The sequence below is a fragment of the Anomaloglossus baeobatrachus genome, chromosome 4 (assembly GCF_048569485.1).
Source record: "Anomaloglossus baeobatrachus isolate aAnoBae1 chromosome 4, aAnoBae1.hap1, whole genome shotgun sequence".
In the NCBI taxonomy this organism is placed as follows: Eukaryota; Metazoa; Chordata; class Amphibia; order Anura; family Aromobatidae; genus Anomaloglossus; species Anomaloglossus baeobatrachus.
In genome coordinates, this window is record NC_134356.1 from 663,639,721 (window position 1) to 663,665,213 (window position 25,493).

General features: G+C 45.4%; 1 protein-coding gene across 2 annotated transcripts in view; it reads right to left on the bottom strand.

Annotated features, from left to right (window-relative positions):
- MAST1 (microtubule associated serine/threonine kinase 1) overlaps window positions 1–14,467 on the bottom strand; it is a 111,210-nt gene extending 96,743 nt beyond the window's left edge. For both annotated transcript variants that reach the window (XM_075346589.1, XM_075346588.1), the window contains exon 1: window positions 14,364–14,467. In XM_075346589.1, coding sequence (XP_075202704.1) covers window positions 14,364–14,402 — 39 coding nt within the window. In that variant the 5' untranslated portion in view covers window positions 14,403–14,467. The remainder of the gene's footprint in view (window positions 1–14,363) is intronic.
- Window positions 14,468–25,493: the final 11,026 nt, after the last annotated feature.

Genomic DNA, 25,493 nt, shown 5'->3' on the forward strand with positions numbered 1-25,493 from the left:
CTCATTTCTTGTCTGTGCTGCTCCTCTTCCATCCCTCGCCTCTTTCTTTTTTCTCCCCATCCTCCCTTTGCCCTGCTTCTCTTTTCCTCGCTGTCCCGCTTCTCCATTCTTCTTTGTTTTGCTCCTCTTCCCTCTCTGCCTTGTTCATCATCTCTCATTATCTTAATCCTCCTTTCTTCTCTGTGCTGCTTCTTTTTCCCTTTATGCCCTGTTCCTCGTACCGTTCTGCTTTGCGCCTCTTAAATTCTGTCCGGCACTTCTATCCTCTCTGTGCTTCCTTTTCTGCCCTGTTTCCCTGCTCTGTCTGTCCTTCTCCTCTATTCTCTCTGCGCTTCCTGTTCTACCCTGCTCTTCTGCTCTGCACCTCTACCTTCTCTCTGCTTCCTGTTCTGCCCTGCTCCTCTGTCCTCTCTGTTCTGATTCTCTGCCCTGCTCCTCTGTCCTCTCTGTTCTGATTCTCTGCCCTGCTCCTCTGTCCTCTCTGTTCTGATTCTCTGCCCTGCTCCTCTGTCCTCTCTGTTCTGATTCTCTGCCCTGCTCCTCTGTCCTCTCTGTTCTGATTCTCTGCCCTGCTCCTCTGCCCTCTCTGTTCTGATTCTCTGCCCTGCTCCTCTGCCCTCTCTGTGCTTCCTGTACTTCCCTGCCCTCTCTGTCCTGCTCATCTTTCCTCTCTTGCCTCCTTTTCTGCACTGCTCCTTTGCTCTCTTTGTCCTGCTCCTCTGTCCTCTCTGCGATTCCTGTTCTGCCCTGCTCTTCTGCTCTCTCCGTTCTGCTCCTCTTTTCTCTCTCCACTTCCTGTTCTGCCCTCTATGTACTGCTCCACTGTCCTCTCTTCCCTGCCTCTCCTGCTCCACTGCCCTCTCTGTGCTTCCTGTACTGCCCTGCTCCTCTGCCCTCTCTGTTCTGCTCCTCTGCTCTCTTTGCCCTGCTTTTCTACCCTCTCTGTCCTGCTCCTCTGCCCTCTCTGTCCTGCTCCTCTGCCCTCTCTGTCCTGCTCCTCTGCCATCTTTGTCCCACTCCTCTGCCCTGCTTCTTTGCCCTCTCTGCCCTGATCCTCTGTCCACTCTTCTGCCCTCTCTGTCCAGCTCCTCTGCCCTCTCTTTCCCGATCCTCTACCCTCTCTGTCCTGCTCCTCTGCCATCTCTGTCCTGCTTCTTTGCCCTCTCTGTCCTGCTCCTCTGCCCTCTCTTTCCTGCTCCTCTGCTCTGCCTGTCCTGCTCCTCTATGCCCTTGCTCCTCTGCTCTCTGTCCTGCTCCTCTGCCCTGCTTCTCTGCCATGCTCCTCTGCCCTCTATGCCCTGCCTGTCTTGCTCCTCTATGCCCAGCTCCTCTGCCCTCTCTGTCCCGCTCCTCTGTCCTCTCTGTCCAGCTCCTCTGCCCTCTCTGTCCAGCTCCTCTGCCCTCTCTGTCCAGCTCCTCTGCCCTCTCTGTCCAGATCCTCTGCCCTCTCTGTCCAGATCCTCTGCCCTCTCTGTCCAGATCCTCTGCCCTCTCTGTCCCGCTCCTCTGCCCACTCTGTCCCGCTCCTCTGCCCTCTATGTCATGCTCCTCTGCCCTCTCTGGCCCGCTCCTCTGCCCTCTCTGTCCAACTACTCTGCCCTCTCTGTCCAACTCCTCTGCCCTCTCTGTCCAGCTCCTCTGCCCTCTCTGTCCAGCTCCTCTGCCCTCTCTGTCCAGCTCCTCTGCCCTCTCTGTCCAGCTTCTCTGCCCTCTCTGTCCAGCTTCTCTGCCCTCTCTGTCCAGCTCCTCTGCCTTCTCTGTCCAGCTCCTCTGCCCTCTCTGTCCAGCTCCTCTGCCCTCTCTGTCCCGCTCCTCTGCCCTCTATGTCCGGATCCTCTGTGCCCAGCTCCTCTGCCCTCTCTGTCCAGCTCCTCTGCCCTCTCTGTTCTGCTCCTCTGCCCTCTCTGTTCTGCTCCTCTGCTCTCTCTCTCTCCTGCTCCTCTGCTCTCTCTGTCCAGATCCTCTGCCCTCTCTGTCCCGCTCCTCTGCCCTCTCTGTCCCGATCCTCTGTCCCGATCCTCTGCCCTCTCTGTCCGGATCCTCTGCCCTCTCTGTCCCGCTCCTCTGCCCTCTCTGTCCCGCTCCTCTGCCCTCTCTGTCCCGCTCCTCTGCCCTCTCTGTCCCGCTCCTCTGCCCTCTCTGTCCCGCTCCTCTGCCCTCTCTGTCCCGCTCCTCTGCCCTCTATGCCCTGCTCCTCTGCCCTCTCTGTCCCGCTCCTCTGCCCTCTGTCCCGCTCTTCTGCCCTCTGTCCGGATCCTCTGCCCTCTCTGCCCCGATCCTCTGTCCCGATCCTCTGCCCTCTCTGTCTGGATCCTCTGCCCTCTCTGTCCTGCTCCTCTGCCCTCTCTGTCCCGCTCCTCTGCCCTCTCTGTCTGGATCCTCTGCCCTCTCTGTCCTGCTCCTCTGCCCTCTCTGTCCTGCTCCTCTGCCCTCTCTGTCCCGCTCCTCTGCCCTCTCTGTCCCGCTTCTCTGCCCTCTCTGTCCCGCTCCTCTGCCCTCTCTGTCCCGCTCCTCTGCCCTCTCTGTCCCGCTCCTCTGCCCTCTCTGTCCCGCTCCTCTGCCCTCTCTGTCCCGCTCCTCTGCCCTCTCTGTCCCGCTCCTCTGCCCTCTCTGTCCCGCTCCTCTGCCCTCTCTGTCCCGCTCCTCTGCCCTCTCTGTCCCGCTCCTCTGCCCTCTCTGTCCAGCTCCTCTACCCTCTGTCCCGCTCCTCTGCCCTCTCTGTCCCGCTCCTCTGCCCTCTCTGTCCCGCTCCTCTGCCCTCTCTGTCCTGCTCCTCTGCCCTCTCTGTCCCGCTCCTCTGCCCTCTCTGTCCCGCTCCTCTGCCCTCTCTGTCCCGCTCCTCTGCCCTCTCTGTCCCGCTCCTCTGCCCTCTCTGTCCAGCTCCTCTACCCTCTGTCCCGCTCCTCTGCCCTCTCTGTCCCGCTCCTCTGCCCTCTCTGTCCCGCTCCTCTGCCCTCTATGCCCTGCTCCTCTGCCCTCTCTGTCCCGCTCCTCTGCCCTCTGTCCCGCTCTTCTGCCCTCTGTCCGGATCCTCTGCCCTCTCTGCCCCGATCCTCTGTCCCGATCCTCTGCCCTCTCTGTCTGGATCCTCTGCCCTCTCTGTCCTGCTCCTCTGCCCTCTCTGTCCCGCTCCTCTGCCCTCTCTGTCTGGATCCTCTGCCCTCTCTGTCCTGCTCCTCTGCCCTCTCTGTCCTGCTCCTCTGCCCTCTCTGTCCCGCTCCTCTGCCCTCTCTGTCCCGCTTCTCTGCCCTCTCTGTCCCGCTCCTCTGCCCTCTCTGTCCCGCTCCTCTGCCCTCTCTGTCCCGCTCCTCTGCCCTCTCTGTCCCGCTCCTCTGCCCTCTCTGTCACGCTCCTCTGCCCTCTCTGTCCCGCTCCTCTGCCCTCTCTGTCCCGCTCCTCTGCCCTCTCTGCCCCGCTCCTCTGCCCTCTCTGTCCAGCTCCTCTACCCTCTGTCATGCTCCTCTGTCCCGCTCCTCTGCCCTCTCTGTCCGGATCCTGCTCCTGTTGTGTCATTAATGAGCCGGACATTGCTATTTCTGAACTTTTTCTCTGCTTGCAGTGATTTGCCGGCATCCTCCTCACCCGGCTATTAGTGTTGTTCAGTGGGGATAAAAGCGAAGACCCAGACTCCCCCGGGGCCGGGAATCGCCAAGTACTCTAGTACTAGTAACAAAATAGCTTCAGGGGAACACGGCAGCTTCTTGTAGAGCGGCTACACGGAGCAATTCTGATGTTTACTGCTTGATACAGCCACGGCCGTGGCTTTATAACTTATAGATAGAGGATATTGATCGGAGATAGAGGATATTGATCGCAGCTAGAGGATATTGATTGCTGGGGTCCGACCATTGCAGGGCTCTATCTGAATAGAGCAGAGGTAAAGCATGTGCACCCCTTCTGTATTCATTCTTTAGGGTCCTGCCAGTACAGGTGAATACTGCACTAGGTAATTTCCAGCAGTCCCATAGAGAATAAATGGAGCAGAGATGCGCAATTTACTGTTTATTAAAATCGGTTCTTCAGATAATTGTTTACAGCTCGTTGCCTAGGAGACCGACCACGGCCGCTGTCTAAATTTTAAGCACTACTCCAAAGCTGGTCGGGATTAGGCGCTAACAGCACGCTCCAGGGATTCCGGATTGCTTGAAAACTGTGCTTACAAGCTCAATAGAAAAGATATTGTAAGCAATGCGCATGTACTAAACATCACTGGTGGTCGGTCTCCTAAGCAATGAGCTGTAAACAATAGAAATATGTTAATATCTCATGAAAATTTTAAAAAACAATAAATTGAAAAAATGCTTGTTTCTACATTCACTATCCAACAATCCCAATCCATGAAGATGGGAATAAAACTTTAAAGAGATTCACAAAAATATATATCATGCGCTGTCCAGGTCCACACACGCGGATTACTACTATGGCATCGAACTCTGTTCACATTGCAGAGTCTAACAGGCAACCTAGTCTCACTTAAATACTCAGCTTTGCTGGGCGTCGGCTGAGTTGTTTCACTGCTCCCAGTTTTTGAAGCAGTGTGCAACTTTTCTGATTACTATCCACAGCTGCTCCCTTCCTATTGAAGGCTGGGGAGTGTAGTAGGAGATTGCCAAAGATAGCTTCAGCATTGCTCCAGCGATCCCGGTCTCAGTGGTTGCTCCGTTCATGGTGAACTACAGTTGCTGTTCTGCATGGTGTGAACGTTCCCCTGTTATGAGTTTATTCCCTACCCATTTCTTTAGTCCTCTGTAGACATATTATCTCCTCTTTGTGTTTGAGTGCAGTGTGTAAGAGGTGTCGTTATATCTTGTCCGTGTCTTTTTGTTACTGGGTTTCCGGCCTGCTCCGAGGGTGGGGGGATTAAGATCAAGGCTCGGATAGGAGTCAGGGTCACGCTGGGGGCTCGGACTTGGCTACCATCAAGCCTACCTCCGAGATAAGGGACAGTGCAGGGTCTAGAGTCTGAGGTCCAGCTTAAGAGCCCTTGTTCCGTCAGTACATACATTGTTACTATAAATATTGATGACCTATATTTATGATTGGGTTTTTGTGATCGGTGGATGTTTGACACCCGGATCGACGAAGAAAAGGCTCGTCTTAAGCACCAGAAGACTTAATTCTGGTGATTGATGGAATCCAAAGTCCAGGAGATTGCACCTCTACCGGCCACACCTAGATGGCCAATCCTAAGTATAAAAGTCCTTTAACCCCTTGGCCATGTGTCATCAGCATATGGAGCAGGCTCAAGAGCTGAGCCCACACCCTACACTGCGGATGCTGACTGTGTTCACAAGAAATAGTCAATTTTACAATACTAATGCAATAATAATAATAATACATTTTATTTATATAGCACCAACATATTCCGCAACACTTTACAATTAAGCAGTACCGTATTTTTCGGACCATAAGACGCACTTTTTTTCCCCCAAATGTTGGGGAAAAGTGGGGGGTGCGTCTTATGGTCTGAATATAGGGCTGTGGCCGGGAATGAGGGTGCTGCGGTGGAGCGGGTCATCGGCGGCACGAGCAGGCTGTAGTAGCCTGCCGTGACCACGTGGGCCCGCTCATTACATATGCACGCCCATCATCCAGCCCATCACCTCTCAGCGCTGAAGCCGGCGCTGACAGGTGGGCGGGGTGATGGGCGGGGGGTGCGCGCATAGTAAACAGCCAGCCATGATCACTACTGGCAACTACAGCCTGGAGTGATCATGTGCGGCTGTATTCACTGCCCCCGGCGCATCATCATCAGCACGGGGGGCAGTGAATGAGTACACTCACCGTTCCCCTGCAGCTTCGCGATGTCCTCCTGTCTGTGCCGGTCAGCTAATCTGTGTAGAGAGCAGAGAGTGTGCGCAACGCTAGTCAAGCAGGTCAGCTGACCGGCAGACAGGAGGACGAGCGGTGCTGCAGGGAAGTGACCGGTGACGGCTCCACACAGATCAGCGTCGCTGCTGCCGCCACATACAGGGGGAGGAGCGATGCTGCTTGGAGCGAGGAAAGGTGAGTATAAACTTTTTTTTTTGTGTGATACAGGATACAGGCCATATAGCAGTATGGAGGTATATAGCAGGATGGGGCCATATAACAGCATGGATGGGGGTATATAGCAGCATGGGTGGGAGTATATAGCAGGATGGATGGGGGTATATAGCAGGATGGATGGGGGTATATAGCAGGATGGATGGGGGTATATAGCAGGAAGGGGCTATATAGCAGGATGGATGGGGGTATATAGCAGGATGGATGGGGGTATATAGCAGGATAAGGGCATATACCAGGATGGCAGTATATTTCAGGATGGCAGTATATATCAGGATGGTGGTATATAGCAGGATGGGGGTATATAGCAGGATGCCAGTATATAGCAGGATAAGGGCATATACCAGGATGGGGTACATATACAAGGCAGGAGGATCATTACCAGGATGGGGTACCTTATCAGAGAATTTGGGGACATTACCCCATAACAGTGTCAGCAGCAGATCCCCGCCCAATAACAGTGTGTCATTACCACATTTTTTGCTTAAAATTTTATTTTCTTATTTTCCTCCTCTAAAACCAGGGTGCATCTTATGGTCCGGTGCGTCTTATAGTCCGAAAAATACGGTAATTCTGCAGTGTATTGAATTAGGCGATCACAGGTTCAAGTTACCTTAGGGGACTAATTAAAAAAATAATAATAATAATAATATTTTTGGAAAATATAAATAAAAGTTTAAATCACTCTTCTTTTGCGAACATAAATAGTAAAATGTAAAAACATATAAAAATAAATATTTGGTGTCTATAATTGGACAAACTATTAAAACTTAGAAATATTTATCCCAATACGAGAACCCTGAAAAAAAAAAAATACTAAGAATAATAATTGAAAAATGCCAAAATTGGAGGTTTTTGGATGCAAAATTTCACAAAACAATTGCAATAAAAAGTGATCAAATGGTGTTACAGTGACGCAGTGATGAGTGATGATGGAAACATAGGCATCAATGCCCATAATGTGCCCAGACACGGAAAATGCAACCGAGGGGTCTTCCCATGGAGGTTATTAATTTAAGTTACACATTCGGCACTGCTACATCACCGACTCCAATAACCACACACAACGCATCGCACATTCATAAACAGCCATCATAGTGAGGAGGCAGCCATGCGTGATACAACCACAGGAATATACAGAGAAAGGGGAGGAAAGGCATAAGCCATCATACAGACCACCAGCCCCAGAATGCACTGTCCTCTGTCCTGCAAAGGACTCTATGACCCAGAATGCATTGCACTGCAAAGGCCTAGGAGCCAGAATGCATTGCACTGGACAGGACTATGACCCAGAATGCATAGCACTGCATAGGATTCTATGACCCAAAATGCATTGCACTGCATAGGCCTCTATGATATAAGATGCCTTGCACTGCATAGGACTTTATGACCCAGAATGCATTGCACTGCATAGGATTATATGACCCAAAATGCATTGCACTGCATAGGCCTCTATGATCCAAAATGCATTGCACTACATAGGACTATAACCCAGAATGCACTGCACTGCATAGGATTCTATGACCCAGAATGCATTGCACTGCATAGGACTCTATGACCCAGAATGCTTTGCACTGCATAGGACTCTATGACTCATAAAGCATTGCACTGGCCAGGACTCTATGACCCAGAATGCATTGCACTGCATAGGAATCTTTGACCCAGAATGCATTGCACTGGACAGCACTCTATGCCCGAGAATACATTCCACTGCAAAGGCCTATATGACCCAGAATGCAATGCACTGCATAGGATTCTATGACCCAGAATGCATTGCACTGCATAGGATTCTATGACCCAGAATGCATTGTACTGCATAGGATTCTATGACCCAGAATGCAATGCACTACATAGGACTCTATGACCTAGAATGCACTGCACTGCATAGGATTCTATGACCCAGAATGCATTGCACTGCAAAGGCCTATATGACCCAGAATGCATTGCACTACATAGGACTCTATGACCCAGAATGCACTGCACTGCATAGGATTCTATGACCCAGAATGCATTGCACTACATAGGATTCTATGATCCAGAATGCAATGCACTGGACAGCACTCTATGACCGAGAATGCATTGCACTGCATGGGATTCTTTGACCCAGAATGCATTGCACTGGACATCACTCTATGACCGAGAATGCATTGCAATGCAAAGGCCTATATGACCCAGAATGCATTGCACTGCATAGGATTCTATGACCCAGAATGCAATGCACTACATAGGACTCTATGACCCAGAATGCACTGCACTGCATAGGATTCTATGACCCAGGATGCATTGCACTGCAAAGGCCTATATGACCCAGAATGCATTGCACTACATAGGACTCTATGACCCAGAATGCACTGCACTGCATAGGATTCTATGACCCAGAATGCAATGCACTACATAGGACTCTATGACCCAGAATGCACTGCACTGCATAGGATTCTATGACCCATAATGCACTGCACTGCATAGGATTCTATGACCCATAATGCATTGCACTGCATAGGATTCTATGACCCAGAATGCAATGCACTGGACAGCACTCTATGACCGAGAATGCATTGCACTGCATGGTATTCTTTGACCCAGAATGCATTGCACTGGACATCATTCTATGACCGAGAATGCATTGCAATGCAAAGGCCTATATGACCCAGAATGCATTGCACTGCATAGGATTCTATGACCCAGAATGCATTGCACAGGCAATTACTACATGCCCCAGAATGCATTGCACTGGCCATTATTACATGACCCACAATCCTTAGCATCTCTCCCAGTTGCACATAATGATGCAGTGGTTTCCTAGCAACAGATACCAGAGCCATATCTCATAGCTGGAATATAGTACAAAGACATTGAAAAGCATGAAAACATAACTGCCGAGTGTCAATAGCCTGTACATGGAGAAATTATGGGATGTGACAGGAGAAAATGGTCACTATATATATACTGCGACTACACAGCTGGTATTTGCCCTCATCTAAGCCAAAGGGCGGGGGAAAAATATACACAACCCCCTCCCCATGAAAGCTTCAAAGCTATCGGCCAATCAGAAGACCAGATAGTAGTCACATGATGCACCGACATGGAGTCCTGACTCCTACAAAACAATTTTTCAGGTTTCTGATAAAGGTTTCAGGATATAAATAGAAAACGCAGTCACCGAGAAAGTAACTATACATAAGACATCACACACATAGGGGCACGCACGGAAAACCGGACAGCGTGTATACAGTGTGCCTTTAAGGAAAGGGACATAACAACACATGCAATGTCTGACGGGTCACTACGGATACAGCGGACAAAATGGGGACTGTAAAAAGAGAAAAGAATTATTTAATGTCCTTATCTTTGGTTTTAAGGATTTGCATGAGGAGATATAGGGAGGATATATGGAGTAATAGGAGGAGATATAGGGGAGGATATATGGAGTAATAGGAGGAGATATAGGGGAGGATATATGGAGTAATAGGAGGAGATATAGGGAGGATATATGGAGTAATAGGAGGAGATATAGGGAGGATATATGGAGTAATAGGAGGAGATATAGGGAGGATATATGGAGTAATAGGAGGAGATATAGGGAGGATATATGGAGTAATAGGAGGAGATATAGGGAGGATATATGGAGTAATAGGAGGAGATATAGGGAGGATATATGGAGTAAAAGGAGGAGATATAGGGAGGATATATGGAGTAATAGGAGGAGATATAGGGAGGATATATGGAGTAATAGGGGGAGATATAGGGAGGATATATGGAGTAATAGGAGATATAGGGAGGATATATGGAGTAATAGGAGGAGATATAGGGAGGATATATGGAGTAATAGGAGGAGATATAGGGAGGATATATGGAGTAATAGGAGGAGATATAGGGAGGATATATGGAGTAATAGGAGGAGATATAGGGGAGGATATATGGAGTAATAGGAGGAGATATAGGGGAGGATATATGGAGTAATAGGAGGAGATATAGGGGAGGATATATGGAGTAATAGGAGGAGATATAGGGAGGATATATGGAGTAATAGGAGGAGATATAGGGGGATATATGGAGTAATAGGAGGAGATATAGGGAGGATATATGGAGCAATAGGAGGAGATGTAGGGAGGATATATGGAGTAATAGGAGGAGATATAGGAAGGGTATATGGAGTAATAGGAGGATATACAGGGAGGATATATGGAATAATAGGAGGAGCTATAGTGAGGATATATGGAGTAATAGGAGGAGATATAGGGAGGATATATGGAGTAATAGGAGGAGATATAAGGAGGATATATGGAGCAATAGGAGGAGATGTAGGGAGGATATATGGAGCAATAGGAGGAGATGTAGGGAGGATATATGGAGTAATAGGAGGAGATATAGGAAGGGTATATGGAGTAATAGGAGGATATACAGGGAGGATATATGGAATAATAGGAGGAGCTATAGTGAGGATATATGGAGTAATAGGAGGAGATATAGGGAGGATATATGGAGTAATAGGAGCAGATATAGGGAGGATATATGGAGTAATAGGAGGAGATATAGGGGAGGATATATGGAGTAATAGGAGCAGATATAGGGAGGATATATGGAGTAATAGGAGGAGATATAGGGAGGATATATGGAGCAATAGGAGGAGATATAGGGAGGATATATGGAGTAATAGGAGGAGATATAGGGAGGATATATGGAGTAATAGGAGGAGATATAGGGAGGATATATGGAGTAATAGGAGGAGATATAGGGAGGATATATGGAGCAATAGGAGGAGATATAGGGAGGATATATGGAGTAATAGGAGGAGATATAGGAAGGGTATATGGAGTAATAGGAGGATATACAGGGAGGATATATGGAATAATAGGAGGAGCTATAGTGAGGATATATGGAGTAATAGGAGGAGATATAGGGAGGATATATGGAGTAATAGGAGCAGATATAGGGAGGATATATGGAGTAATAGGAGGAGATATAGGGGAGGATATATGGAGTAATAGGAGCAGATATAGGGAGGATATATGGAGTAATAGGAGGAGATATAGAGAGGATATATGGAGTAATAGGAGAAAATATAGAGAGGATATATGAAGTAATAGGAAAAAATATAGGGGAGGATATATGGAGTAATAGGAGGAGATATAGGGAGGATATATGGAGTAATAGGAGGAGATATAGGGGAGGATATATGGAGTAATAGGAGGAGATATAGGGAGGATATATGGAGTAATAGGAGGAGATATAGGGGGATATATGGAGTAATAGGAGGAGATATAGGGAGGATATATGGAGCAATAGGAGGAGATGTAGGGAGGATATATGGAGTAATAGGAGGAGATATAGGAAGGGTATATGGAGTAATAGGAGGATATACAGGGAGGATATATGGAATAATAGGAGGAGCTATAGTGAGGATATATGGAGTAATAGGAGGAGATATAGGGAGGATATATGGAGTAATAGGAGGAGATATAAGGAGGATATATGGAGCAATAGGAGGAGATGTAGGGAGGATATATGGAGCAATAGGAGGAGATGTAGGGAGGATATATGGAGTAATAGGAGGAGATATAGGAAGGGTATATGGAGTAATAGGAGGATATACAGGGAGGATATATGGAATAATAGGAGGAGCTATAGTGAGGATATATGGAGTAATAGGAGGAGATATAGGGAGGATATATGGAGTAATAGGAGCAGATATAGGGAGGATATATGGAGTAATAGGAGGAGATATAGGGGAGGATATATGGAGTAATAGGAGCAGATATAGGGAGGATATATGGAGTAATAGGAGGAGATATAGGGAGGATATATGGAGCAATAGGAGGAGATATAGGGAGGATATATGGAGTAATAGGAGGAGATATAGGGAGGATATATGGAGTAATAGGAGGAGATATAGGGAGGATATATGGAGTAATAGGAGGAGATATAGGGAGGATATATGGAGCAATAGGAGGAGATATAGGGAGGATATATGGAGTAATAGGAGGAGATATAGGAAGGGTATATGGAGTAATAGGAGGATATACAGGGAGGATATATGGAATAATAGGAGGAGCTATAGTGAGGATATATGGAGTAATAGGAGGAGATATAGGGAGGATATATGGAGTAATAGGAGCAGATATAGGGAGGATATATGGAGTAATAGGAGGAGATATAGGGGAGGATATATGGAGTAATAGGAGCAGATATAGGGAGGATATATGGAGTAATAGGAGGAGATATAGAGAGGATATATGGAGTAATAGGAGAAAATATAGAGAGGATATATGAAGTAATAGGAAAAAATATAGGGGAGGATATATGGAGTAATAGGAGGAGATATAGGGAGGATATATGGAGTAATAGGAGGAGATATAGGGGATGATATATGGAGTAAGAGGAGAAAATATAGGGGAGGATATATGGAGTAATAGGGGGAGATATAGGGAGGATATATGGAGTAATAGGAGGATATACAGGGAGGATATATGGAGTAATAGGAGGAGATATAGGAAGGGTATATGGAGTAATAGGAGGATATACAGGGAGGATATATGGAGTAATAGGAGCAGATATAGGGAGGATATATGGAGTAATAGGAGGAGATATAGGAAGGGTATATGGAGTAATAGGAGGATATACAGGGAGGATATATGGAGTAATAGGAGCAGATATAGGGAGGATATATGGAGTAATAGGAGGAGATATAGGAAGGGTATATGGAGTAATAGGAGGATATACAGGGAGGATATATGGAGTAATAGTAGGAGATATAGGGAGGATATATGGAGTAATAGGAGAAGATATAGAGAGGATATATGGAGTAATAGGAGAAAATATAGGGGAGGATATATGGAGTAATAGGAGAAAATATAGAGAGGATATATGGAGTAATAGGAAAAAATATAGGGGAGGATATATGGAGTAATAGCAGAAAAGATAGGGAGGATATATGGAGTAATAGGAGGAGATATAGGAAGGGTATATGGAGTAATAGAAGGATATACAGGGAGGATATATGGAGTAATAGGAGAAAATATAGGGGAGGCTATATGGAGTTAACAAGAGAAAATATAGGGGAGGATATATGGAGTAATAGGAGCAGATATAGGGAGGATATATGGAGAAATAGGAGGAGATATAGGGGAGGATATATGGAGTAATAGGAGGAGATATAGGGGAGGATATATGGAGTAATAGGAGATATAGGAGAGGATATATGGAGTAATAGGAGGAGATATAGGGAGGATATATGGAGTAATAGGAAGCGATATAGGAGAGGATATATGGAGTAATAGAAGATATATGGGAGGATATATGGAGTAATAGGAGGAGATATAGGAGAGGATATATGGAGTAATAGGAGGAGATATAGGGAGGATATATGGAGTAATAGGAGGAGATATAGGAGAGGATATATGGAGTAATAGAAGATATAGGAGAGGATATATGGAGCAATAGGAGGAGATATAGGGAGGATATATGGAGTAATAGGAGCAGATATAGGGAGGATATATGGAGTAATAGGAGGAAATATAAAGGAGGATATATGGAGTAATAGGAGGAGATATAGAGGAGGATATACGGAGTAATAGGAGGAGATATAAGGAAAGATATATGGAGTAACAGGAGGAGATATAGCGAAGGATATATGGAGTAATAGAAGATATAGAGGATATATGGAGTAATATGAGACGATATAGGGAGTATATATGGGGGAATAGGAGAAAATATGGAGTAATAGGGGAGATATAGGGAGGATATATGGAGTAATAGAAGGAGATATAGGGAGGATATATAGAGTAATAGGAGGAAATATAGGGAGGATATATGGAGTAATAGGAGGAGATATAGGAGATGATATTTGGAGTAAGAAGATGATATACAGGGAAGATATATTGAGTAATAGGAGAAGATATAGGGAGGGGATATGGAGTAATAGGAGGAGATATAGGGAGGATATGTGGAGTAATAGGAGATATAGAAGATATATGGAGTAATAGGAGGAGATACTGGGAGGATATATGGAGTAAAAGAGAATAAGTATAATTGGGTTGCAGGGAGTAACGGGACGTGTTTGCATATTACAGGTACATATCACACACCCATATGGGATACATGTAGGTATGGCCACAGAAAAGAGGAGGGGGCGAGGGAGGGAGAAGGATAGGATGGAGGGAGGAGTAGTGTATAGGGTGGCAGTGAAGATATGCCAGGAGACAGAAAATGATGGAGCATTACAGTAAATAAACCAGATCTGAGCCCTGCATAATAACATATCAGCCAATAACATCTACAGACAATAAAGTGCAATGTATGGAGCCCGGAGCAGCCTGTACCTGCAGCCTCCTGCGTCTGATGATGGCAGAATCATCCATGTCATATGGAGAGTGCGGAACAGAGAGAATGAGACAGGGAGGGGAAGATACAGGCAGGAAAGGAGAGAGCAAGAGGGAGAAGAGGGAGGAGAAGAGAGGGGAGGGGAGGGGGAAGGATCTGACACACAGCAATACTAATACATCCACACAAAAGATCAGCCACCTCCTCTACCACCGAGGGAGGGGGACCCCAAGACACCCAGTAATCAGGGGACAGGTACAGAGCGAGGAGGGAGGGGGACCCCAAGACACCCAGTAATCAGGGGACAGGTACAGAGCGAGGAGGGAGGGGGACCCCAAGACACCCAGTAATCAGGGGACAGGTACAGAGCGAGGAGGGAGGGGGACCCCAAGACACCCAGTAATCAGGGGACAGGTACAGAGCGAGGAGGGAGGGGGACCCCAAGACACCCAGTAATCAGGGGACAGGTACAGAGCGAGGAGGGAGGGGGACCCCAAGACACCCAGTAATCAGGGGACAGGTACAGAGCGAGGAGGGAGGGGGACCCCAAGACACCCAGTAATCAGGGGACAGGTACAGAGCGAGGAGGGAGGGGGACCCCAAGACACCCAGTAATCAGGGGACAGGTACACAGCAAGGAGGGAGGGGGACCCCAGTACACCCAGTAATCAGGGGACAGGTACAGTGCAAGGAGGGAGGGGGACCCCAGGACACCCAGTAATCAGGGGACAGGTGCAGAGCGAGGAGGGAGGGGGACCCCAGGACACCCAGTAATCAGGGGACAGGTACAGAGCGAGGAGGGAGGGGGACCCCAGGACACCCAGTAATCAGGGGACAGGTACAGAGCAAGGAGGGAGGGGGACCCCAAGACACCCAGTAATCAGGGGACAGGTACAGAGCGAGGAGGGAGGGGGACCCCAAGACATCCAGTAATCAGGGGACAGGTACAGAGCGAGGAGGGAGGGGGACCCCAGTACACCCAGTAATCAGGGGACAGGTACACAGCAAGGAGGGAGGGGGACCCCAGTACACCCAGTAATCAGGGGACAGGTACAGTGCAAGGAGGGAGGGGGACCCCAGGACACCCAGTAATCAGGGGACAGGTGCAGAGCGAGGAGGGAGGGGGACCCCAGGACACCCAGTAATCAGGGGACAGGTACAGAGCGAGGAGGGAGGGGGACCCCAAGACACCCAGTAATCAGGGGACAGGTACAGAGCGAGGAGGGAGGGGGACCCCAAGACACCCAGTAATCAGGGGACAGGTACAGAGCGAGGAGGGAGGGGGACCCCAAGACACCCAGTAATCAGGGGACAGGTACAGTGCAAGGAGGGAGGGGGACCCCAAGACACCCAGTAATCAGGGGACAGGTACAGAGCAAGGAGGGAGGGGGACCCCAAGACACCCAGTAATCAGGGGACAGGTACAGAGCGAGGAGGGAGGGGGACCCCAAGACACCCAGTAATCAGGGGACAGGTACAGAGCGAGGAGGGAGGGGGACCCCAGTACACCCAGTAATCAGGGGACAGGTACAGAGCAAGGAGGGAGGGGGACCCCAAGACACCCAGTAATCAGGGGACAGGTACAGAGCGAGGAGGAAGGGGGACCCCAAGACACCCAGTAATCAGGGGACAGGTACAGAGCAAGTAGGGAGGGGGACCCCAAGACACCCAGTAATCAGGGGACAGGTACAGAGCGAGGAGGGAGGGGGACCCCAGTACACCCAGTAATCAGGGGACAGGTACAGAGCAAGGAGGGAGGGGGACCCCAAGACACCCAGTAATCAGGGGACAGGTACAGAGCAAGGAGGGAGGGGGACCCCAAGACACCCAGTAATCAGGGGACAGGTACAGAGCGAGGAGGGAGGGGGACCCCAAGACACCCAGTAATCAGGGGACAGGTACAGAGCGAGGAGGGAGGGGGACCCCAAGACACCCAGTAATCAGGGGACAGGTACAGTGCAAGGAGGGAGGGGGACCCCAAGACACCCAGTAATCAGGGGACAGGTACAGTGCAAGGAGGGAGGGGGACCCCAGTACACCCAGTAATCAGGGGACAGGTACAGAGCGAGGAGGGAGGGGGACCCCAAGACACCCAGTAATCAGGGGACAGGTACAGAGGGAGGAGGGAGGGGGACCCCAAGACACCCAGTAATCAGGGGACAGGTACAGGGCAAGGAGGGAGGGGGACCCCAGTACACCCAGTAATCAGGGGACAGGTACAGGGCAAGGACGGAATCAAATCCGCACCCCCCAAACATGATGGAGCTGTCCCTTGTGCTGATCCAAGTACACACCACAGAGCACCCTGCACTGTATATATACTGATAATCACCCTGCACTGTATATATACTGATAATAATCACCCTGCACTGTATATACACTGATAATAATCACCCTGCCCTGTATAAACACTGATAATAATCACCCTGCACTGTATATATACTGATAATTCATCCTGCACTGTATATACACAGATAATAATCACCCTGCACTGTATATACACAGATAATAATCACCCTGTCCTGTATATACCCTGATAATAATCACCCTGCACTGTATATACACTGATAATAATCACCCTGCACTGTATATACACTTATAATAATCACCCTGCACTGTATATACCCTGATAATAATCACCCTGCACTGTATATACACTGATAATCACCCTGCACTGTATATACACTGATAACAATCACCCTGCACTGTATATACACTGATAATTATCACCCTGCACTGTATATACCCTGATAATAATCACCCTGCACTGTATATACACTGATAATAATCACCCTGCACTGTATATACACTGATAATAATCACCCTGCACTGTATATACCCTGATAATAATCACCCTGCACTGTATATATACTGATTATTATCAGTGTATATACAGGACAGGGTGATTATTATCAGTATATATACAGTGCAGGGTTAATTATCAGTATATATACAGTGCAGGGTGATTATTATCAGTATATATACAGTGCAGGGTGATTATTATCATTGTATACACAGTGTAGGGTGATTATTATCAGTGTTTATACATTGTAGGGTGATTATTATCAGTATATATACAGTGCAGGGTGATTATTATCTGTGTATATATACAGTGCAGGGTGATTATTATCAGTATATATACAGTGCAGGGTGATTATTATCAGTATATATACAGTGCAGGGTGATTATTATCAGTGTATATACAGTGCAGGGTGATTATTATCAGTATATATACAGTGCAGGGTGATTATTATCAGTGTATACACAGTGCAGGGTGATTATTATCAGTGTATACGCAGTGCAGGGTGATTATTATCAGTGTATACACAGTGCAGGGTGATTATTATCAGTGTATACACAGTGCAGGGTGATTATTATCAGTATATATACAGTGCAGGGTGATAATAATCACCCTGCCTTGTATATACACTGATAATAATCACCCTGCACTGTATATATACTGATAATAATCACCCTGCACTGTATATATACACAGATAATAATCACCCTGCACTGTATATACCCAGATGATAATCACCCTGCACTGTATATACATAGATAATAATCACCCTGCACTGTATATACCCAGATAATAATCACCCTGCACTGTATATATACACAGATAATAATCACCCTACACTGTATATACACAGATAATAATCACCCTGCACTGTATATACACAGATAATAATCACCCTGCACTGTATATATACAGATAATAATCACCCTGCACTGTATATACACAGATAATAATCACCCTGCACTGTATATACACAGATAATAATCACCCTGCACTGTATATATACTGATAATAATCACCCTGCACTGTATATATACACAGATAATAATCACCCTGCACTGTATATACACAGATAATAATCACCCTGCACTGTATATACACAGATAATAATCACCCTGCACTGTATATATACTGATAATAATCACCCTGCACTGTATATATACACAGATAATAATCACCCTGCACTGTATATATACACAGATAATAATCACCCTGCACTGTATATATACAGATAATAATCACCCTGCACTGTATATACACAGATAATAATCACCCTGCACTGTATATATACAGATAATAATCACCCTGCACTGTATATACACAGATAATAATCACCCTGCACTGTATATACACAGATAATAATCACCCTGCACTGTATATACACAGATAATAATCACCCTGCACTGTATATATACTGATAATAATCACCCTGCACTGTATATATACACAGATAATAATCACCCTGCACTGTATATATACACAGATAATAATCACCCTGCACTGTATATATACTGATAATAATCACCCTGCACTGTATATATATATACACAGATAATAATCACCCTGCACTGTATATATACTGATAATAATCACCCTGCACTGTATATATACACAGATAATAATCACCCTGCACTGTATATACACAGATAATAATCGCCCTGTACTGTATATATACACAGATAATAATCACCCTGCACTGTATATACACAGATAATAATCACCCTGCACTGTATATATATACACAGATAATAATCACCCTGCACTGTATATATACAGATAATAATCACCCTGCACTGTATATATACACAGATAATAATCACCCTGCACTGTATATATACACAGATAATAATCACCCTGCACTGTATATATACACAGATAATAATCACCCTGCACTGTATATACAGATAATAATCACCCTGCACTGTATATATACACAGATAATAATCACCCTGCACTGTATATATACACAGATAATAATCACCCTGCACTGTATATATACACAGATAATAATCACCCTGCACTGTATATATACACAGATAATAATCACCCTGCACTGTATATACACAGATAATAATCACCCTGCACTGTATATATACACAGATAATAATCACCCTGCACTGTATATATACACAGATAATAATCACCCTGCACTGTATATATACACAGATAATAATCACCCTGCACTGTATATATACTGATAATAATCACCCTGCACTGTATATATACACAGATAATAATCACCCTGCACTGTATATATACAGATAATAATCACCCTGCACTGTATATATACACAGATAATAATCACCCTGCACTGTATATATACACAGATAATAATCACCCTGCACTGTATATATACACAGATAATAATCACCCTGCACTGTATATACACAGATAATAATCACCCTGCACTGTATATCTACTGATAATAATCACCCTGCACTGTATATATACACAGATAATAATCACCCTGCACTGTATATATACTGATAATAATCACCCTGCACTGTATATATACACATATAATAATCACCCTGCACTGTATATATACAGATAATAATCACCCTGCACTGTATATACACAGATAATAATCACCCTGCACTGTATATATACTGATAATAATCACCCTGCACTGTATATATACACAGATAATAATCACCCTGCACTGTATATATACACAGATAATAATCACCCTGCACTGTATATATACAGATAATAATCACCCTGCACTGTATATACACAGATAATAATCACCCTGCACTGTATATCTACTGATAATAATCACCCTGCACTGTATATATACACAGATAATAATCACCCTGCACTGTATATATACTGATAATAATCACCCTGCACTGTATATATACACAGATAATAATCACCCTGCACTGTATATATACACAGATAATAATCACCCTGCACTGTATATACACAGATAATAATCACCCTGCACTGTATATATACTGATAATAATCACCCTGCACTGTATATATACACAGATAATAATCACCCTGCACTGTATATATACTGATAATAATCACCCTGCACTGTATATATACACAGATAATAATCACCCTGCACTGTATATATACACAGATAATAATCACCCTGCACTGTATATATACACAGATAATAATCACCCTGCACTGTATATATACACAGATAATAATCACCCTGCACTGTATATATACTGATAATAATCACCCTGCACTGTATATATACACAGATAATAATCACCCTGCACTGTATATATACACAGATAATAATCACCCTGCACTGTATATATACAGATAATAATCACCCTGCACTGTATATACACAGATAATAATCACCCTGCACTGTATATCTACTGATAATAATCACCCTGCACTGTATATATACACAGATAATAATCACCCTGCACTGTATATATACTGATAATAATCACCCTGCACTGTATATATACACAGATAATAATCACCCTGCACTGTATATATACACAGATAATAATCACCCTGCACTGTATATACACAGATAATAATCACCCTGCACTGTATATATACTGATAATAATCACCCTGCACTGTATATATACACAGATAATAATCACCCTGCACTGTATATATACTGATAATAATCACCCTGCACTGTATATATACACAGATAATAATCACCCTGCACTGTATATATACACAGATAATAATCACCCTGCACTGTATATCTACTGATAATAATCACCCTGCACTGTATATATACACAGATAATAATCACCCTGCACTGTATATATACACAGATAATAATCACCCTGCACTGTATATATACACAGATAATAATCACCCTGCACTGTATATATACACAGATAATAATCACCCTGCACTGTATATATACACAGATAATAATCACCCTGCACTGTATATATAATGCTAATATCGCCGTCCTTCTTCCCTATTCTGTGAGGATGACACGTCCTACGTCATCCACACAGTGTCCTCCATGGCGCTCCTGCGCACACGCACTCTCTGCCCTGCTGTGGAGAGAGCAAAGTACTGTAATGTGCAGGCGTGGGGAAAGGTTAAAGCCCCCCTGCGCATGCGCTATACAATACTAAGGTCTGCCCTCTTATTGTACATGGCCTCCACACTGACCTCTCCAATACAATATTACCTCCACCCCCGTCCTTTTCAGCTATGACCCCCATGCTTTCTTAAAACATTAACACCCTGTACTTCCCTATTATGATAAAAATCCCCCATTGTACCTTTTTATAAAACAAACCCCTATATTCGGTATTTTCGCAACAAAAGCTCCCTATATACACAGTATGATGTCCCCACAGCTCCTCATACACCGTACGATGCCCCCCAGCTCCTCATATAATATGATGGCACCCTCAGCACCCATAGACAGTATGATGCCGCCTCAGCCCACCATACAAGGTAGGATGGTTTCCACAACCCCCTATATACAGTTTGATGTCCCCACTCCCTATACTTAGTGTGATGTACCTACAGCCTCCTACATACAGTAGGATATCCCGACAGCTTCTTACACAGTATAATACCCCATAGCCCTATGCACAGTCTGATGACCACCACATCTCCCTATATACAATATAATGGCCTCATAGCCCCCACTATACAGTGTGATGACCCCACAGCATGTATAAACAATATAATGGCCCCCACATAGAGTATAATGTCCCCAGAGCTCCTTATATACAGTATGATGCCCTCACAGTGCCCTATAAATAATACCCTCAGCTCCCTATATACTGTATAATGCCCCCTATACAAAGTATGTTGACCTCCACAACTTCCTATATACCATATGATGACACCACAGCGCCAGCGTCCTATATATAATATGATAGTCCCACAGCTCACTATATACTGTATAATGCCCCCATAAATACACAGTATATTGTTCTCCACGGCACCTTATATACAGTATGACGTTTCCATAGCTTCCTAACTATAGTATGATATCCCAACAGCTCCATATATATAGCATGAGGTCTCTACAGCTCCCTATATATCCTATATATTTAGTATGATGATTCCATAGGTCCCTAAACATAGTATGTCCCCACAGCTCCCAATATACAGTGCCTAGTGAAAGTATTCGGCCCCCTTGAATTTTTCAACCTTTTCCCACATTTCGGGCTTCAAACATAAAGATAAAAATGTTAATGTTCTGGTGAAGAATCAACAACAAGTGGACACAATTGTGAAGGTGAAGGAAATTTATTGCTTATTTTAAACTTTTGTAAAAAATAATAAACTGAAAATTGGGGCGTGCAATATTATTCATCCCCTTTACTTTCAGTGCAGCAAACTCACTCCAGGAGTTCATTGAGGATCTCTGAATGATCCAATGTTGTCCTAAATGACTGATGATGATATAATAATATATATATATATATATATAATATAAGCCCCTGTGTGTGATCAAGTCTCTGTATAAATGCCCCTGCTCTGTGATAGTCTCAGGGTTCTGTTTAAACCACAGAGAGCATCATGAAGACCAAGGAACACAACAGGCAGGTCCGTGATACTGTTGTGGAGAAGTTTAAAGCCGGATTTGGTTACAAAAAGATTTCCAAAACTTTAAACATCCCAAGGAGCACTGTGCAAGCGATCATATTGAAATGGAAGGAGTATCATACCACTGCAAATCTACCAAGACCCGGCCGTACCTCAAAAATGTCATCTCAAACAAGGAGAAGACTGATCAGAGATGGAGCCAAGAGGCCCATGATCACTCTGGATGATCTGCAGAGATCTACAGCTGAGGTGGGAGAGTCTGTCCATAGGACAACAATCAGTCGTACACTGCACAAATCTGGCCTTTATGGAAGAGTGGGAAGAAGAAAGCCATTTCTCAAAGATATCCATAAAAAGTGTCATTTAGGCCCTGTGCGCACTAGTGCGTTTTACTCCCTTATTGGATTACGCCGGACGTATTCTTTTCAATAAATTGGTGAGAGAGGGAATGTTTTGGGGAGTGTTTTTTCAAATAAAACTTTTTTTGTTGTCTGTTTTTTATTTCTTACTGACTGGGTTGGTGATGTCGGGTATCTGATAGACGCCTGACCTCACCAACCCCAGGGCTTGATGCCAGGTGACATTACACATCTGGCATCAACCCCATATATTACCTCGTTTGCCAACGCACCAGGGCAGCGGGATGGGTTGGGGCGAAGCGCTAGGATTGGCACGTCTAATGGATGCGCCACTTCTGGGGCGGCTGCGGCCTGCTATTTTTAGGCTGGGGAGTGTCCAATAACAGTGGACCTCCCTAGTCTGAGAATACCAGACCACAGCTGTCCGCTTTACCTCGGCTGGTGATGCAATTTGGGGGGGACCCCACGTTTTTTGTTTTAAATTATTTATTTAATGTAAAATAACAGCGTGGGGTGCCCTCTGTTTTGGATTACCAGCCAAGGTGAAGCTGCCAGCTGTGGTTTGCAGGCTGCAGCCGTCTGCTTTACCCTAGCTGGCTACAAAAGATGGGGGGAACTCACGTCGTTTTTTTTTTTAATTATTTATTTATTTTATGGCTAAATACAAGGCTAAGCACCCTTTAGTGCTACATGAAAGTCACTAAAGGGTGCCAGGTTAGAAAATGCAGGGGGGTGGGACATTATATAGGTCTTTCTCATCTATCTATCTATCTATCTATCTATTCATCTATCCATCTTTCCCTCTATCCATTATCTGTCTATCGATTATCTATATTATTTATTGCAAAACCGCAGGGACCAACCTGCGGTAAATCCGCGGCAAATCTGCATGCGTTTTTCCCGCGGATTTTTCCGCAGGTGCGGAAATCTTCAACTCCCAGAAGTTTCTCAAGAAATTTTCTTGAGAAAAATCACTTTTCTAGTGTGCACAGAGCCTTAACGTTTGCCACAAGCCACCTGGGAGACACCAAACATGTGGAAGAAGGTGCTCTGGTCAGATGAAACCAAACTCGAACTTTCTGGGCACAATGCCAAACGGTATGTTTGGCGTAAAAGCAACACAACTCATCACCCTGAACATACCATCCCCACTGTCAAACATGGTGGTGGCAGCATCATGGTTTGGGCCTGCTTTTCTTCAGCAGGGACAGGGAAGATAGTTAAAATTGTTGGGAAGATGGAGCCAAATACAGGATCATTCTTGAAGAAAACCTGTTGGACTTTGCAAAAGACCCGAGACTGGGACGGAGATTTGTCTTCCAACAAGACAATGATCCAAACATAAAGCAAAATCTACAATGGAATGGTTCACAAATAAACGTATCCAGGTGTTAGAATGGCCAACTCACAGTCCAGACCTGAACCCAATAGAGAATCTGTGGAAAGAGCTGAAAACTGCTGTTCACAAACGCCTCCATCCAATCTCACTCAGCTCCAGCTGTTTACAAAGGAAGAATGGGCGAGAATTTCAGTCTCTCCATGTGCAAAACTGATAGACACATACCCCAAGAGACTGCAGCTGTAATTGCAGCAAAAGGGGGCGCTACAAAGTATCAACTTAAAGGGGATGAATAATATTGCACGCCCCAATTTTCAGTTATTTATTTTTTTATAAAAGTTTAAAATAAGCAATAAATATCGTTCACCTTCACAATTGTGTCCACTTGTTGATTCTTCACCAGAACATTAACATTTTTATATTTATGTTTGAAGCCTGAAATGTGGGAAAAGGTTGAAAAATTCAAAGAGGCCGAATACTTTCACAAGGCACTGTATAGTAAAATACCCCCATAGATCTCCTATTCACAGTATGATGGTCCCACAGTACAAACCCTCTTATGAGGCCACCGCAGCCTTCAGTGTGATTGCAGCCATTTTTCAAAAGTAATTGCACAAATTACTAACTTTACAATAAATAAAATGTTCATTTTGTAGAGAATCTCTTGCAGGCAATCACTGCGTGAAGTCTTTTGGGCATGGACGTCACCAAACGCTGGTTTCCTCCTTTGTGAGGCTTTACCGCCTTTAGGGTACTTTCACACTTGCGTTGGACGGCTTCCGTAGCATTGCGTTGCATATAATGGCACAACGGATGCTACAGATCGTACAAAACAACGGAAAGCTTTTTTTTTTTAAAAAAAAATTTATTTTTTTTCTTCTTTACAGTTTTACTGGCAGCAGACAATTGTGAATGATCAGCTGAACGCTCTCACAAGCCGGCGGCCGGGCGCTCAGCTGAACGCTCTCACATGCCGGCGGCCGGGCGCTCAACTGAACGCTCTCACATGCCGGCGGCCGGGCGCTCAGCTGAACGCTCTCACATGCCGGCGGCCGGGCGCTCAGCTGAACGCTCTCACATGCCGGCGGCCGGGCGCTCAGCTGAACGCTCTCA